General features: G+C 38.1%; 1 protein-coding gene across 1 annotated transcript in view; it reads left to right on the plus strand.

Annotated features, from left to right (window-relative positions):
• The window catches only part of HNMT (histamine N-methyltransferase), a 34,270-nt gene extending 24,242 nt beyond the window's left edge, over positions 1-10,028 (plus strand). The window contains exons 5-6 of the mRNA XM_006758139.2: positions 1,455-1,548; positions 9,376-10,028. Of these exons, the coding sequence (XP_006758202.1) occupies positions 1,455-1,548; positions 9,376-9,731 (450 nt within the window). The 3' untranslated portion in view covers positions 9,732-10,028. The remainder of the gene's footprint in view (positions 1-1,454; positions 1,549-9,375) is intronic.
• Positions 10,029-15,357: the final 5,329 nt, after the last annotated feature.

Raw genomic sequence — 15,357 nt, forward strand, 5'->3', positions numbered from 1 at the left:
CCCTGGTGATCAGTGCACATCATGGGGAGCGGTTGAGCAGCCTTAGCATATCATTAGAATATCATACTTTGATTGGTTGACTGAATGACGGGATGACTGGACACTTAGCATATTAGGCTTTCATTATATAGGACTAGAGGCCCAGTGCACAAAAATTTGTGCACTCGGGGGGAGCAGGGGTCCCTCACCCCAGCCTGTGACCCCTTGGGAGATAACGACCTGCTGGCTTAGGCCTGCTCCCGGGTGACAGAGAGCAGGCCCAATCCCTAGGTGCAGTCCCTGGTTGAACTCAGAGCAGGGCCGATTGGGGAGTTGGGGCACCGCCCCCTGTCACACTGATTCCGGTGCTGGGCGGCCTCTCAGCTCCACTGATCCCGGTGCTGTGAGGCGAGGCCTGGTGCACGGGTGGCGGGCGGCTGGTTTGCTCTGAAGGGTGTCCTGGATCAGGGTGGGGGTCCCCACTGGGGTGCCTGGCCCGCCTGGGTGAGCGGCCGAGGGCTGTTTTCAGGCTGGCGAGTGACTGAAGCTCCCAGCCGCTCCTTTTTTTCTTTTTTTTAAAATTCTGGGCCAGCTTTAGCTTTGAGGCTTGGCTCCCGCTCTTAGGGCTCCGCTGCTGAAAGCAGGGTTCTGGGGTTTTGTTTAGCTTCTATATTTGTAACATAGTTGCTTAGCGTTGCAGCTCAGAGGCCTGCAGCGGCAGGCGGCAGGCGGGGGACGTTGGAGTCCTCCGTCCCTAAAGCAAGCAAGCCTCATGTTCACTTTTAGCTGCCTGGCTGCCGGCTGCCATCTTGGCTGGCCGGTAATTTGCATATCGCCCTGATTAGCCAATGGGAAGGGTAGCAGTCGTATGCCAATTATCATGTTTCTCTTTTATTAGATAGGATGGGTAGACTGACTCTTAGCATCTTGTGACCAAGCATGTAACTTCATGCATTATCCAATCCTTTCCTAGAGAATCTGTTGACATCAGAGCTTTTCACATTTTCCATGATTTAAAAAAAGCATCTGTAAGCACGTGGTGAAGCTAGTACAAAGGTACAAAGGGCTTAATTTTAAAGAAACGTTCCGTGAAATGGAGTCTGTGTTTATGGTGCCAGCACCATTTTCTCCCAGAAAATTAAAAGGCACCAAATATGGAGTAAGCTTAGAAGCATTGCCTCCATGTGGAGCAGAGACTGAGTGTCTCCAGCTATAGATGTCAGTGTTATTAAAGCCAGAAAGTGTAAATTTAAAACCATTTGGCTCTAGTTGAACAAATAAAAGTTTCCCTTTCCCCCAAAAAATGTTCATTCTATCTCTCCATATAACATTTTTACTTTTTAGGTTTCTTAAGTATTTTGTTCAGTAAAATCCACTCCACTTGAAAAATCAAACTTTCTAGTGAGTATCTGGTCCAAGCACACAAAGATGTTGACATAGAAAAGTGTCTCATGCCTCTTTTCCTTCATTTCTAGATGCTGTATTACGTAAAAGACATCCCAGCTACCCTGAAGTTCTTCCACGGTCTCTTAGCTCCCAGCGCTAAGATTCTTATTGTTCTTGTGTCAGGTAAGTTATCTTTATCCAGCCTGGATAGACCACAGTAGTGCATATATGTATGGAGGCCTGTGTTTGAAGGCCATATGAGGCAAGGCCTTCACAACAGCCCCCAATTTAGGGGGTCTCCGGGCATTAAATGTCTATTTCTTTCTTTCTCCTGAGAACAATTTTTTATCTATATATAAATTCTTTTTATATCACATAGAGCAAATGCAACTGTTAGTAACTTTTTTAATGAGACTAAAAATACTAAATATTTCTGTTTGCTCCTTTGTTTCCATTGAATGTCTCTCTCTTTACCCTCTGTGATGTTTATTAATAAATAAATAAAGGTTAAATTATTTGGGGTACCATCATATTCGGCTAATTTGCATTTCTAGAGCCATTATCAATACCGTTCATTACAGGTTTTCTCAAATAACTATTAAAAATAGTTCACTTGTTTTTGTTTTATGTGCTTTATTTTCCAAATAAGGCATTTGATCCTCTCCTATTGCTTCCAGGGATATAATAAGTACCACACAGAGAGCATAAGTATACCTGTTAGCAAATGAGACATTGTAATTGTTGAATTCATTAATTCATAATTTCTTTCATTTGTCAATCTTTATGGACTGTCCATGCAGTGCAAGGCAGGTTAATTGTAGATACAGAATAGTTTCTATCTTCTTAAGCTTATACCAGACCCTGTACTCAAAAATCCATGTCACAAAATTCATTTTTTCTTAAATATGAAGAATGGCTTTAAGGATGATAAACATGGTTGTTAGCCTTAATCCAGGGTTTGAACACATGTGGCAGTCTGGCAAGTGAGCACTCCTGTACACAACCTCTTCCCCAAGGGAACATTTTGATACACTATCTTTACCTCTGGTTAAAAATACTCATTTAAGTGGGAGAGTTCTGTCTTCCTATTTAGAAGTGCTTATGTGAACTGGATGCTTCCTGCTAATGTCTCTCTAAATAAGGACACTTGGGTAAAGCACTTTGTTCTACACTTATAAATTCAAAAGTAAACTTAATTATCAACAATAAAAGCAGCCTATTTTTGACAATCTATATCCATAGTACAGAAAAACTGTTGTAGACAGGAACAGCAATTCATCCAGAAGTCATATCATTGATTTTAGAACGTATTGAATATCCATAGAAGACCCACTCTTACTTATGTTCAGTTTATTCTTAAATATTTCCAGAAGTAAAGTATCTGAGTGTCAAGGGGCAGCTTTCTATGAGTAAATGTCTACAAATAAGAAAAAGACAGCCTGTTTAGCAAGTGGCATGAGCAGTCTACAAGCAACTGAGAATTGGCTAAGTGTCCTTATGGATACAAGATTCTGCTGGCTACATCACGAATCAGTTAATATAATCCATGGTATATTGGCATCAAGAAATCTGCAAACCAAAACAGGCCCAGTGAAACATATGATGATACATGAAGCAAGAATGCTGAGGCACTTCCTAGCAGTGTGAACTTGGCCTATGAATCTAAGTTTACTCAAGGGCTATTTCTGGATAATCATACCTACATTATTGCACCTATGCATATATGTGATTCATATGTACTATGTCTATATACTTTCATTGGGAAAATAAAAAAGTTAAGGTTTAAAATCAGATAGCTTTTTCTAAAGTACTTTAAGTCAAATATTATGTAGTCAGTGTGGTTTGATGGTGAAAATATTTTACCAACTTTTTCGGTTTGCAGTTCATAATTCTTCATTATGGCACACAGCATTGTAGATAGGTATGTCTGCAGGAGGAAATATTGTTAATGGTTACTGATCCTAGACATAAGCATGCAACAAATAATAGTTGTTGAATTAGTAAAGGGACTCTCATTACTTCCTTTCTTTACCATATACACTTCTTTCTTAGAAGATTTTATACAGCTATAAAAGAAATATATACATTTATTTTTAAAGAACCACTTAGCAAAAGGAAAAATAGGTTTAGGCATTTTATTTTGGACTTTCCACTTCCCTCTGAAGGTTAAAAGTTATAGCTTTATTGCTTCTGTTTATCAGGAGAGTTATTAAGTATAAGTAAAAAATTTAAAAAAACCCATCTTATGCAATACAGTTTCTTTTGCAGTTAAAGAAAATACTCCACCTTTAAGGGGAATAAAATTGTCATCAACTTAGTGTAACCTGAATGACTAATACTTAACTCTTAACAATCCAGAGTAAATGACTGAAGTCCGCATCTCAAGCCATTTGGTCATCTATCACTTGCTCTGTGACTCCTGAGGAAACCTGGGTCATGCTTCTGATGGTTGCCAGCCACTGTTTGCTCCAAACTTCTCACAGTTCAACTTTGGATTTCTTATGGCCAAACCTTGCATGTGCTGCAGCTACCTTTTTTGATTGTGTTCTGCTTTACCCCAAGCATGGGCATAGCTCTATTTCCTTTGTTCTTTGATTTGGGGAGACATTGACATCTATGAGAAGGAAGAATAGCAGAAACAGAATTTAGTATCTTTTTCCAGCCTTTTTCTTGCTCAGTTGGGGCCCACTTTCCCTTCACTAGTCATAACTTCTCTCAGACTTCACCCATATCCTTTTAGCTCAGTAACTTTCTCTAAAATACCAACTCCTTACTTCCCCCCTTCCATAGAGCAAACTCCCTTTTCCTCTAGCTCTCTCACCTCGATAAATCTATGCACCTATAAATTTCTCTTATCAACAATAGAGTTTCAGCCAAGATAAATTATATTGGCCACTTAGTGTATAGAAATGACTGCAGTTTCCTTTTATAATAATAGCAGCAATTGCTTTGTTGTATTAATACAGCCAATATAAATATATGGGTCAGTGCTTAGAAAAATAGTCATGGTAAGTTTCCAACAGTGGAGACAAATTTAATCACAAGAAATGTCCAATCAGATTTGTCTTATATCATTGTCAATCAACATGTATAGGATTGATCCACATTTTTTTTAATTTAGTCTTTTTTTTTCATTTCATTTCGAATCCCTGTCTGCCAGACCATTCTGTGGATAATAAGCAAGATTGAGAAAGCTCTCCAGGGCATCTGAGGTGCCCAGTCAACTTCCCTCCTCACCCGTATTTAAAAGCCATTGCCCTAAACAGCCTTCTCAGCCCAAATTATAATTCCTGAAACCCCACTCTCCATACTTGTCCAATGAAAACATTCCTTAAACTCAAATATTGCCCTAAAACTTGGAATACCTACATCAAAATGATTCACATTAGGCTCTGTTTTTATCAGGTTTCTCACAGTCACTTTCTAAATGGTATCCACTTTATAATTATCTAGAAGTGAAGAAACCTGTTTGTATATTTCCTTGATTCCAGGGTAATATTGTCATTCATAGCGTCACTGCAGTGAAGAAAATTGAGTGCTCATTGTAGACAGATTCCGAAAGCCTAAACTAAATTTCATCATTAAGTTAAATGTCTAAGAGCACTCATTTAGCCATTGTCTTATCCAGGCAGATAAAGGTATGTCTGCATTAACATCTTGTTCTAGGTGGTCATATTAAATATCACAGCTAAGGCTCTTGTCTGTCGATCTTAGTACTAACCTGTTATTGAAAGGACAAGTTATTTCTTCTTAATAGACTGAGTTACTCAGTCATTTGAGCACCATATAGATACTCATTTTTGCAGTTATTACATTAGAAGATAATGAAATATGGGGTCAGTTTCTAGATTTAATTATGCGGAGTACCTAGCTTGGCTAAGGGTCCATGTGTGTTCAGCCATATTCAAAGCACAGAATGCTCAGTTCCACACTGGCTGCCCAGGGTGGTCATTGTGTACGCTTGGTTCATTCAGCTTTTATGGAGCTCCGGGAGTAAGTCAGTGCTGGGCTCTGGAGGTTGCAAAGATTACTTTTCCTTTTCCTTTGAAAGGCTGCTAATTTAATGGAGGATCCAGACCAAACAATGTAAACACTTTCAGCGGTGTGCTGAGTTTCCTATTAGAGGCGTGTGGGAGTTTAAGGAGAGTTCCTTGAGAGCAGCTGGCTCTGCCTCTTATTTCTACTCTCAGATCTTGCAAAGCCCTTGGCACCTAGAAGACACCCAGTAAATGTGTTTGAATTGAACTGAATAATTGCTTATTATTTCTCCTTTATGTGGTCCAAGCTACTTGTTCTGAATGTCCTTCTAAAAAAACGCACAAGTAAATACCATGTTTTAGCTAAAATTTACCACATGATGGACATGGAATCAGATAGGTAACATTGACAGTTCTGGAGATTTGAAGATAGGTTTAATAAACAGAAATAAAAGACTCACTAAAGAATATTACATATTCACACACACACACAGTCTACACATGGGTGGACAAAAGCAATGAAGGGGAGGCAAGTGGAACTAATGGGAAGAAAGAGAAATTGAAGTCAGAATTAAATGCCAGCATGTGCTGGTCGGCCCATTAGAGTACGTGTTGCTTGAGGGGAGAGAGAGGCTTGCCTCTGTGTTGCTAAGGACCCATTTCAGAGCTAGCCCATTTCATTTAACTATAACAAGCAGAAGTTCCTGATTATGAAGATAAAAGACTCAATTTGAAAACAAAAAGAAGAAAACTAAGAACTAAATTAAATTTCATCATTAAGTTAAATGTCTAAGAGCACTAGTGTATCACACACTAAAATTATGTCAGCAACATGTTTTTCTGCAAATGGAGTAGCCAGGTATTAGTTGAATGAGTTGTTAATTAATATGCAATGTATCTGGTTAAGGGGGCTTAGCCAGAAGGAGGGCACTCAAGTTTTGTGTCCTTCCCTCTCCTTACCTGAATAAGGAAGGAGGTACATCCTGTGTGTGATTTTTAATACAGCGGAAAAAAACAATCCGGTTTATTCCATGTTGAAAACAAAAGTAGCACCATATGCTGTGCCCACCGAGAGCCATTATGATAATGCATCCATCAGAAAGTGTATAATTGCTCAGCTCAGAAAAGGCACCGAGTCACAGAACACTGACACCAGCACATTTTCTGCAATTAGTGTTTTGTTCTTCTTTTCTCTGCCAGGTTGAAAAAATTATGATAACAGAGCCTCTCCTCAACCGCTGAAATATTTATGTTCTTATAAAGGCTTATTTGTAAGGCAAATTCTTTTTCGGGAAGACAATCTCTGTATTGGAATGAAAGATCTTTTAATATATGCTCACGACCCTCATTTTTTTCCCATTGGACTGAGGTTTTATTGTTTTCTGCTTCATTCCAATTCCTAGAGCATATCCTGCGGTTATCACTTCCTCTTCTGAAATATAAGCAGAACATCAGTTATCTAGGCTATTTGTTATTTACTATTTCCTGCCTTGAATAGTCTCTTCTGTTTAGTTAAATCTGGGGACTTCAGCTTAGTCTAAGGATAAAGGTCAGGCGTGTTTGAGCGTCCTGTGATTATATGCACAACTGTGTGGGTGTGTCTTGTTTGTGTACTTTTCCAGAGAGTCGGTTACTTTCATTAGATCATAAAAGAGGTTTGGAAACCGAAATAAATTCAAGCCTTTGAAATCTTCACTTTTAATCCTGGAAGTTCATAGTAAATATAGTTCTCTGTTATATTGCTTTGGCCAAGTCCAGCTTAATTATGTAACCCTTCAACAATGTTTACTATGTGCCAGTCATGGTTCTAAGTGCCTTATATTTTAAACTTATATTAATTTCTCCAGTTAATCCCTGGAGAAATTCTGTAGGTAGATTCTGTTATTATTCCTGCGTTATAGTTGATAAAACTGAGGCACAGGTTCAAAAAGTTTAGAAAGAGGAAAAGCCAGGCTTCATACTCAAGTAGTTGGGCATTAGTGTCCATCTTTAATTCACTGTACCATCTGTGTATGTAACAGCCATTATTACAGGCATGTATTAGAAGGTCCACAGATCGCTTTTCATTTGTTTTGATTTATTGTAATCATCAATTTCTGAACAGCAAGTTTGCTTTTTCACAGTCTCAAAATTATAACCAGTAGAAATTATCAAACTAATTTCATAATGTAGTGTTCATTTATTTTGTAAGTATTTATTATACACCTGCTGTGTGCTTAGTTAGCATCGTGCAGTGATTCACTTAAAGCATCTCATTTAATACGTTCCAGTGCATTTGAGGTAAGTATGGTTGCTCCCATCTTATAAAACTGAGACTCTGGGAGACTAGATAACAAATCTCCTTTCAATTTTGAAATTCAAAAGAATAGTCCAACAGCCTATGTCTCTCTCCCCTAGGCTTCTCTTTGCTTCTACACTGGGCTGGGTTTTCAAAAGTAAATGCAACAGATATTGCTAAAACATCCTCTAAAGTTGGGGACAAAAACCTATAGAAATCTACCTAGCTATTGGCAGTCCAAAGCAGAATGTAGTAAATGGATAGACATGAGGCTTTAGTTTGAGTAAATCATTTATTGTGCTCTTTCTTTTGATTCCAGTTCTTACTCTTACATGCTCTCCTCTGAACTCAAAACAAACAAACAACTGTCTTGCTTCTGTCACCACAGGGATGCCCAATAGGTATCTCAAATTTACATTTCTAAAATCATGCCTGATGATACATTTAAAACTCCTTTCTCATTCTTCCCACTTCTAATTAATGGCAATTCTCTCTTTTTAGGTGCTTGGGTCAAAATTATTGGGGTTATTACTGACTTTTTTGTTTTGTTTTTACTCACACCCAGTAACGAAATTGTTGGCAAATGGCAATATATGTATGAGTATAACATAAAACATCCAACCACTTCTCATCTCCTCCAAGCTCACTGGTCCAAGTTCCCATCATCTGTCACCCAGGTTATTGGAGTCACCTTCTTACTGTTCTCCCAGCCTCTGTCCTTATTCCCCTATGCTTGCTTTTCATCTGTGTGGCCAGAGTGATCTTATTAAAATGCAAGTCAGGTTAAGTCACTCTAATGTCAATATGGAAGCCCCATTTGGATACTGAAATTTAAATAACTTAAGATGAATTATAATGTAAAATACATTTTCTCAGTCACACAAGCCACAATTAAAATGCTCCATAGCCACAAGTGGAATCCATTTAATTCCAATCTCACCAGCTTCCTAACTAGTTCTTAAACATGCCAAGAATGTTCCTGCCGCAAGCCCTTTGCAATTGCTCTTTCCACATCCTAGAGTAATCTTCCCTCCTCTGGCAGCTGGCAGGCACCTGGGATCCAGGCTGGCTTCCCTCAGGCTGCCTGCAGGCACCCGGGGCCCCGGGCTGACTTCCCTCTGGCACCGGCTTCATCAGGAAGGATATCCGGAATGATGTCTGGAAGATGTCTGGTCTAATTAGCATATTACCCTTTTATTACTATAGATGGTTTGTCATGTCTGTGCTCAAATGTCATATCAGTAGAGAGACTGTCTACATGCAGTGGTTCTCAACCTTCTGGCCCTTTAAATACGGTTCCTCATGTTGTGACTCAACCATAACATTATTTTCGTTGCTACTTCATAACTGTAATGTTGCTACTGTTATGAATCATAATGTAAATATCTGATATGCAGGATGGTCTTAGGCGACCCCTGTGAAAGGGTCGTTCAACCGCCAAAGGGGTCGCAACCCACAGGTTGAGAATCGCTGGTCTACAATCACCCTATATAAAACAGCAAACCATCCAACTCTTTGACCTTCCTTATTTTTTGCTCTGATTTGTTATCATTTGCACTTAGTATCACCTAATATGTGATTTATTTATTTATTTAACTTTCTCCCTACCCTCAACCCCTCAATCCTTGAATAAAGCTACACAAAGGCAAGGATATTGTTTAATTGACTATTCTATCCCAAGTATCTAATGCACTGCCTGGCAGGGTAGGTAAATGAAAGAAAGAGTGAATGAAAGCATGTTCTGTTCTCTCGCAGGAACCAGTGCCTGGGACAAGCTATGGAGAAAGTATGGATCCCGCTTACCCCGGGATGACCTCTGCCAGTACATCACATCCACAGATGTCACTCAGATGCTAGACAAGTTGGAGATTAAGTATGAGTGTTACGACCTTCTGTCCACCATGGATATATCTGACTGTTTTATTGATGGCAATGAAAATGGAGACCTGCTTTGGGACTTTTTGACAGAAACCTGCAACTTTAGTACCACAGCCCCACCTGATCTCAAAGGAGAAATTGTAAAAGATCTGCAAGAGCCTCAATTCAGTGTAAAGAAAGATGGAAAGGTTCTTTTTAATAACAGTCTGAGTTTCATAGTGGTTGAGGCATAGATATCAATCATGAGAAGAATGTATTCAAAAATTATATTTTAAACAATGTGGATCATTTATGTCTGTATTAAGATTACAAATACATCTCATAGTATGAATAGAGCATTGTCTCATATGTAAAATCTAGAAAATCCCAAGACATTCTTGGACTTCCACGTACACCATATATGAAATTGCTGGCCTTATCCTATATCTTCTCCAGTAAAGAGACTACCTGCAGGCTAAATACCACAAATGCTGGAAAAATGAGACAACTAAATTTTACTGGCTTGTTGACAATAAAATCCTTTCCATTTATTAATTGTACTGGAATTTCCTAAAACATCAATAAAGTATATACTATGGATTCTTTAAATAATAGTAAAGTAGATGCTTATTGATACTTTGAACACTAAAAAATTATGTTTATTGATTTTTTCCCCTTTTGTGAAGTATTTGTCTTTGTACATCCAACTATTATAGCTTCTATTTTATTTTTATTGATTACTAAAACAGTAAGATTTCAGGCGGTTTTCTAAAACTTATTTGATTTTCTTTATTTTAATTTTAATTATAAACACCCATGACCCTTATAAAATAGTACACCTCTTTATATAAGTAAATAATTGATCTTATAATAAATAAACAAACAAATAAATAAATAAATATATTTTTAAAGTAAGTAAGTTAACTATTATTCCCTGTTAGAAACAAAAGAAAAATAAGGTTTTACTAAAATACTCACTAACTCTCATTCTCCCAGGAATGAAGCCTTTAACACAGTATGATAGTCTCTCTCTTTCACAGTACAGAGCTACCACTTTATGCTGCATATAGTCACTTTAAAGAGTTAATGTCTCTCCCTAATCTCTTAGCTGAGGTCCAGGAGTACACTGCAGTATGGAACCTATTTGCATTAAAAAAATGACTACATTTTGTTGTTCATAATAAGTAAAACTGATTTGCATTGCCCTCTTTTCTTGGACAACTTCATCAATGTTTTCTGAATTATAAGTTCCAACAAATGAAACGACAGTTATCCAATCAGATTCTTAAATATGAACCCTGAACCATTAATCATACTGATATGTACTACTGACAGAGGAAATCCATGAAGCACACATGATTAATTAATAGGGAACATGGTGACCTTGAACAATTTTGCCAAAATGATGGGAATCAAGACTCTACAGAGAAAATTATGGCCTTTTCTAAAAAGTGCAAATGCAAAATAAAACAAGACTAGAACTAACATGCTACTTGAAGATAGAAAAGAATAGCAGCCTATAGATGGATATTTGTAAATATGGCCTTTTCCTCATCCCTATACAACCCTTACTATAAAATACAAAGATAGCTCTGGCTGGTGTGGCTCAGTTGGTTGGTCATTATCCTGTGCATGGAAAGTTTGTTGATTTGATTCTGGGTCAGGGCACATGCCATGGTTTTAGGCTTGATCCCCAGTGGGAGGAGGCGTATAAGAGGTAGCCAATCAATCTTTCACTCTCTCATTAATGTTTCTCTCTCTCTCTTTCTTGCTCTCTTTCAAATAAATGAATAAAAAATCTTTTAAAAAATACAAGGATAAATAAATTTGTACTTGCTTCCATATAACACTCAGCCTCTTTAAAGATAAAATCTTCATGAGTACATACCAGTTGGTGGTGGAAAGCTACATAGGTACAAGGGATAGAACTTGGTTTCTGTTTACTCTGCATGATATTACAAAGGATTGAGGCCATCACATACTGACTTTTCAAGGTTATTCTTGAGGCTCACAAAAAAAAAAGCCTGTGACATAAATGTAGAGCATTGTAATATACATCATTGTACATCTCTCAGTGTTTAACATAGTGCCACACATATGGAAAATGCTAAATAATGGGTTTTCAGTGAATTCTTTTCAAAGATCTCTTTTATACCCGTGTGTTTATATTCTTATTGTAAGCATAGCTTACACACACAAAAAAAATATCAAAACTGTTGCCCCTAATACTAGGGGCAGACTTTAACTTATTTAAAGTGGAGCACAATGTTTTGGGGCCTGGCTATTTGCTTATTATAAAAATTGGCAAATGTCTTCATTGAAAACTGTCAATTTGGGCAAAATATTTCAAGTTTCTAGTGTACATACCTAAAAACAGATGCATAGATCATAGAGAATACTAGATCTTAAGCCTGTCAAACTGCACAGGCCCAAAGGTATGTTTGTTATATTTTAGATGTTTATTAAGAATAGCTAACTCAAAATATGTTGACATTTTAAAAGCACATTTGCATGTGTTTACCCCCTCAGGATGTGGTTTCTAAGAAAATAAGGATTTTTTTGCTAAGCCCCGCAGGGGGATGAACGTATGAAATAACCTTGTTAGATGAAGAGGTCGAATCAGGCTTCCTGGGTTTGAATCTTGGTTCTGTTAACCCACTGAGCAATCTCAGGCAACTTATTCTCTCTATTCCCACATTTCCTTATCTTCAAAATGAAGGTAATTATAGTCCCTACCTCACAAGATGGTTGTGAGGGTTTCAGGAGTTCAACTACATAAATATTCTCATAAAGTAGCAACAGGTTCAAAGGGAATTAAAAAATCATTAACTATATTATTAATTGCTCATAAAATTCAATAAAAATTTCAGAGCAGGTAAAAAAAATTAAATTAAGGTAAATTATGACTGAGGCCAGAGAGCTAGTACTGAGAAGAGCCAACCTAGTTCCTGACCTTGACATTTCTAGTCAAAGGTATATGGCCTCTCTGTGTCGATTAGCTGGTGCTTCACAAAACTCACGGTGCCATCAGAGTTGGACCACTTAAGCCCCACTTAGGGAATCTGCCTGCCTGACACTATAAGTACCTGCGCTCTGTGCTGTGTGAACTGACCCCACCTCAGTTCTGTCTCTGAACAGACCAATGGGTGGGACAGATGACATAAGACGGCAACTCATGGGCTGGCCAGTATTTGATCGGAGTGGTTCCTTTTGAAAAGTAGGAAATGGATCATTTTGATTCTCTTAGAAATCTAGTTATAAATCTGGATGAGTCAGGCATTAATTCTTTCATTTAGTCATAAAATACATCATTCAGCCAATATTGACTTTGTGAGGGGGTGAACAAAAGTCAGATAGTGATAGTCACTGTTAAGACCATAAAAGTAGATAAAAAGAATACCAGATGGCATAATATTAGTCAGAGTGTTCAGGGAATGAATGCCTCTTTAAAAGGGAGAGATTTGCACAGAGGTTTAAATGAAGTGAAGGAGCAAGACAGGTGAAGAGTGAGGAGAAGAGCATTTCAGGAAGAAGGAAGTGCAGGTACAAAGGCCCCGATGCGGAAGTGAGTTTGACATATTTGAAAAACACTCAGGAGGCTGGGTGGCTTTCTATATAGTAAGTAAACCAAAAGGTTGTGATAGATTCAAGTCCAGAGTTGCCACTGGGGCCCACATGTGGGAGAAGCTCACTAGGATACCATAGAAAGAGGAATGGAGCCGACTTGCAGAGAGAATAAGACCAGATGACCTTTAACAGGAGATGAATTGGGCTGTCTCAAGTTCTGCTTCTTGTCATTTCCAATTCCTGTCTATCCTGAAAACAAATACCTTTTCCCCCAATGTGTCCTGTGTCTGCCTCAAGCCTCCCAAATGTCCTAGTTAGAATGCTATATAAGGGCTCATTTCATTATTTTTTAAATGATTTTATTATTTTTTTAATATATTTTATTGATTTTTTTACATAGAAGAAGGGAGAGGGATAGAGAGTTAGAAACATTGATGAGAGAGAAACATCGATCAGCTGCCTCCTGCACATCTACTGGGGATATGCCCGCAACCAAGGTACATGCCCTTGATCGGAATCGAACCTGGGACCTTTCAGACCGCAGGCCGACGCTCTATCCACTGAGCCAAACCGATTTCGGCTCATTTCATTATTGATGAGTTTAAAAGATCGGTTATTACTACTCCATATTGATGGTTAGGAAGCAAAGATACTAGTAATACAATGGCTTAACTCAGCTCTTAAATCAAGTTTGTATCAGGAAGTAAACTGGACCCTATACCATCTGACTTCACACTGCATGTCTATATATTGGGCAAATTAAATTTATGACTCTTGTTCATCTTAGATGTAGCTTGTCTTAAAGAATAAGACTTCATAGAACTAAATTACCTTTGCTCCCAAATGTCCATCTGAAAACTGAAAGGAATCTGATTACAAAGGGAAGAAGAAGTAATTGGAGGGTCAAAGTGTACTATAAAAAATCTTCTTCTTTGAAAAATGAAATACAGCTCTTTCTTAATACTATGCTTCACTAATAAGTTTGTTTTATAATCTAATAACAAATACTTGGATTCTCCCATCCATTTGCCTTAACTTTTATTTTTATTTCTCTATTATTCCTATCCCATCCCAGGAATCACCAATTTCATGTTTGAATTATCTGTCACCATGTCCTAGTTCCCCCGTGATTCATACACTGAGGGACACATCCACAGTATGAGATCAACTAATGCAGCGTAGTTAAAGCTACGGATTGTGTAATCCATTTCTCAATGTGATATACACCGTGGAAAGGCAACTGCAGTAAAAGGGAGTTGATTTAAGAGGCTCCCTGGGCAACGACAGTCACAATTTCCAAACATGCCCCAAATTCATTAGGGCTGCATGTCAGATTGCCGTAATCTCTACAGCAATGGATTAATAAATACAACGATGCTCGGTTCTGGAGGCTGCAATGACGTATTGTGAATATTCTGTATAAGCAGTGTCTTCCCATGATCATATTCTCTTGAAGAATTATCTGTGTTTCCTGACTCATCCTAATGATACTTGAAGGACTTTGCAAACAACCTTCCTTGGGTAGAAAATGTTGGTATAAATCACAGTGGCCATCAACTACAGTCCAAGCTGGGTGAGTTCTCCAAAGATATTTGATACAGAAGCTGCAGGAAAATGTCAGTACCTCTATTTATGTCCTACAGCTAACTAATGCCATGCTAATTTCATTTCTATGCCGTGGATCCTTTTTCTCCATGGGTTGATGGATGAGTTTCATGAGTTAATTCTCTAGTTTCCAACGCAGACAGACCGGATATAAATCCCAGGGTTCTGTAGAAGAGTCAGTTGTCCGACGCTACTTATTATCAGCACAAGCACATTGCAGCCTTAGCTTATTTATCAAGATACTGCTACTGTTTTCCAAGAGGTTTAATCTACCCCATGACAGCTTTTAATGAGAGGTGCTTTACTCTCTTTGTGTTTTGTTTCGGCTTCTTTCTCCTTGTATAAAAGATACCAGGAAACAGGACAAGGAAATTAGCCAGGTCTTACTGCCTCAGAAGAAACCTCATGGGGTAGATTTGTTTGGACAGGTTTGGCAATCCATGAGTTTCCCATCTGTGAGTCTTAGGATGGTGAAGTAAACATTGGCTCCCAGGCTCACCTGCGTCCATATGTTTTCTTTGGTCTCCTTAATTTCTAGATTTCCAGTTTGAAAAGGGGTTGATCTTAGAAGGAGATTCTTTGCTAGATTAAACAAATCTTATATACTTTTAAGGCTTCCACATTAATAATAGTTAATATTTTTGAGGGCTTATGATGTGTTAGGCACTGTGCTACATTATTTAATCTAATTCTCATAACAAGTTTATG

The sequence above is a fragment of the Myotis davidii genome, unplaced genomic scaffold, assembly GCF_000327345.1.
Source record: "Myotis davidii unplaced genomic scaffold, ASM32734v1 scaffold275, whole genome shotgun sequence".
Taxonomy (NCBI): domain Eukaryota; kingdom Metazoa; phylum Chordata; class Mammalia; order Chiroptera; family Vespertilionidae; genus Myotis; species Myotis davidii.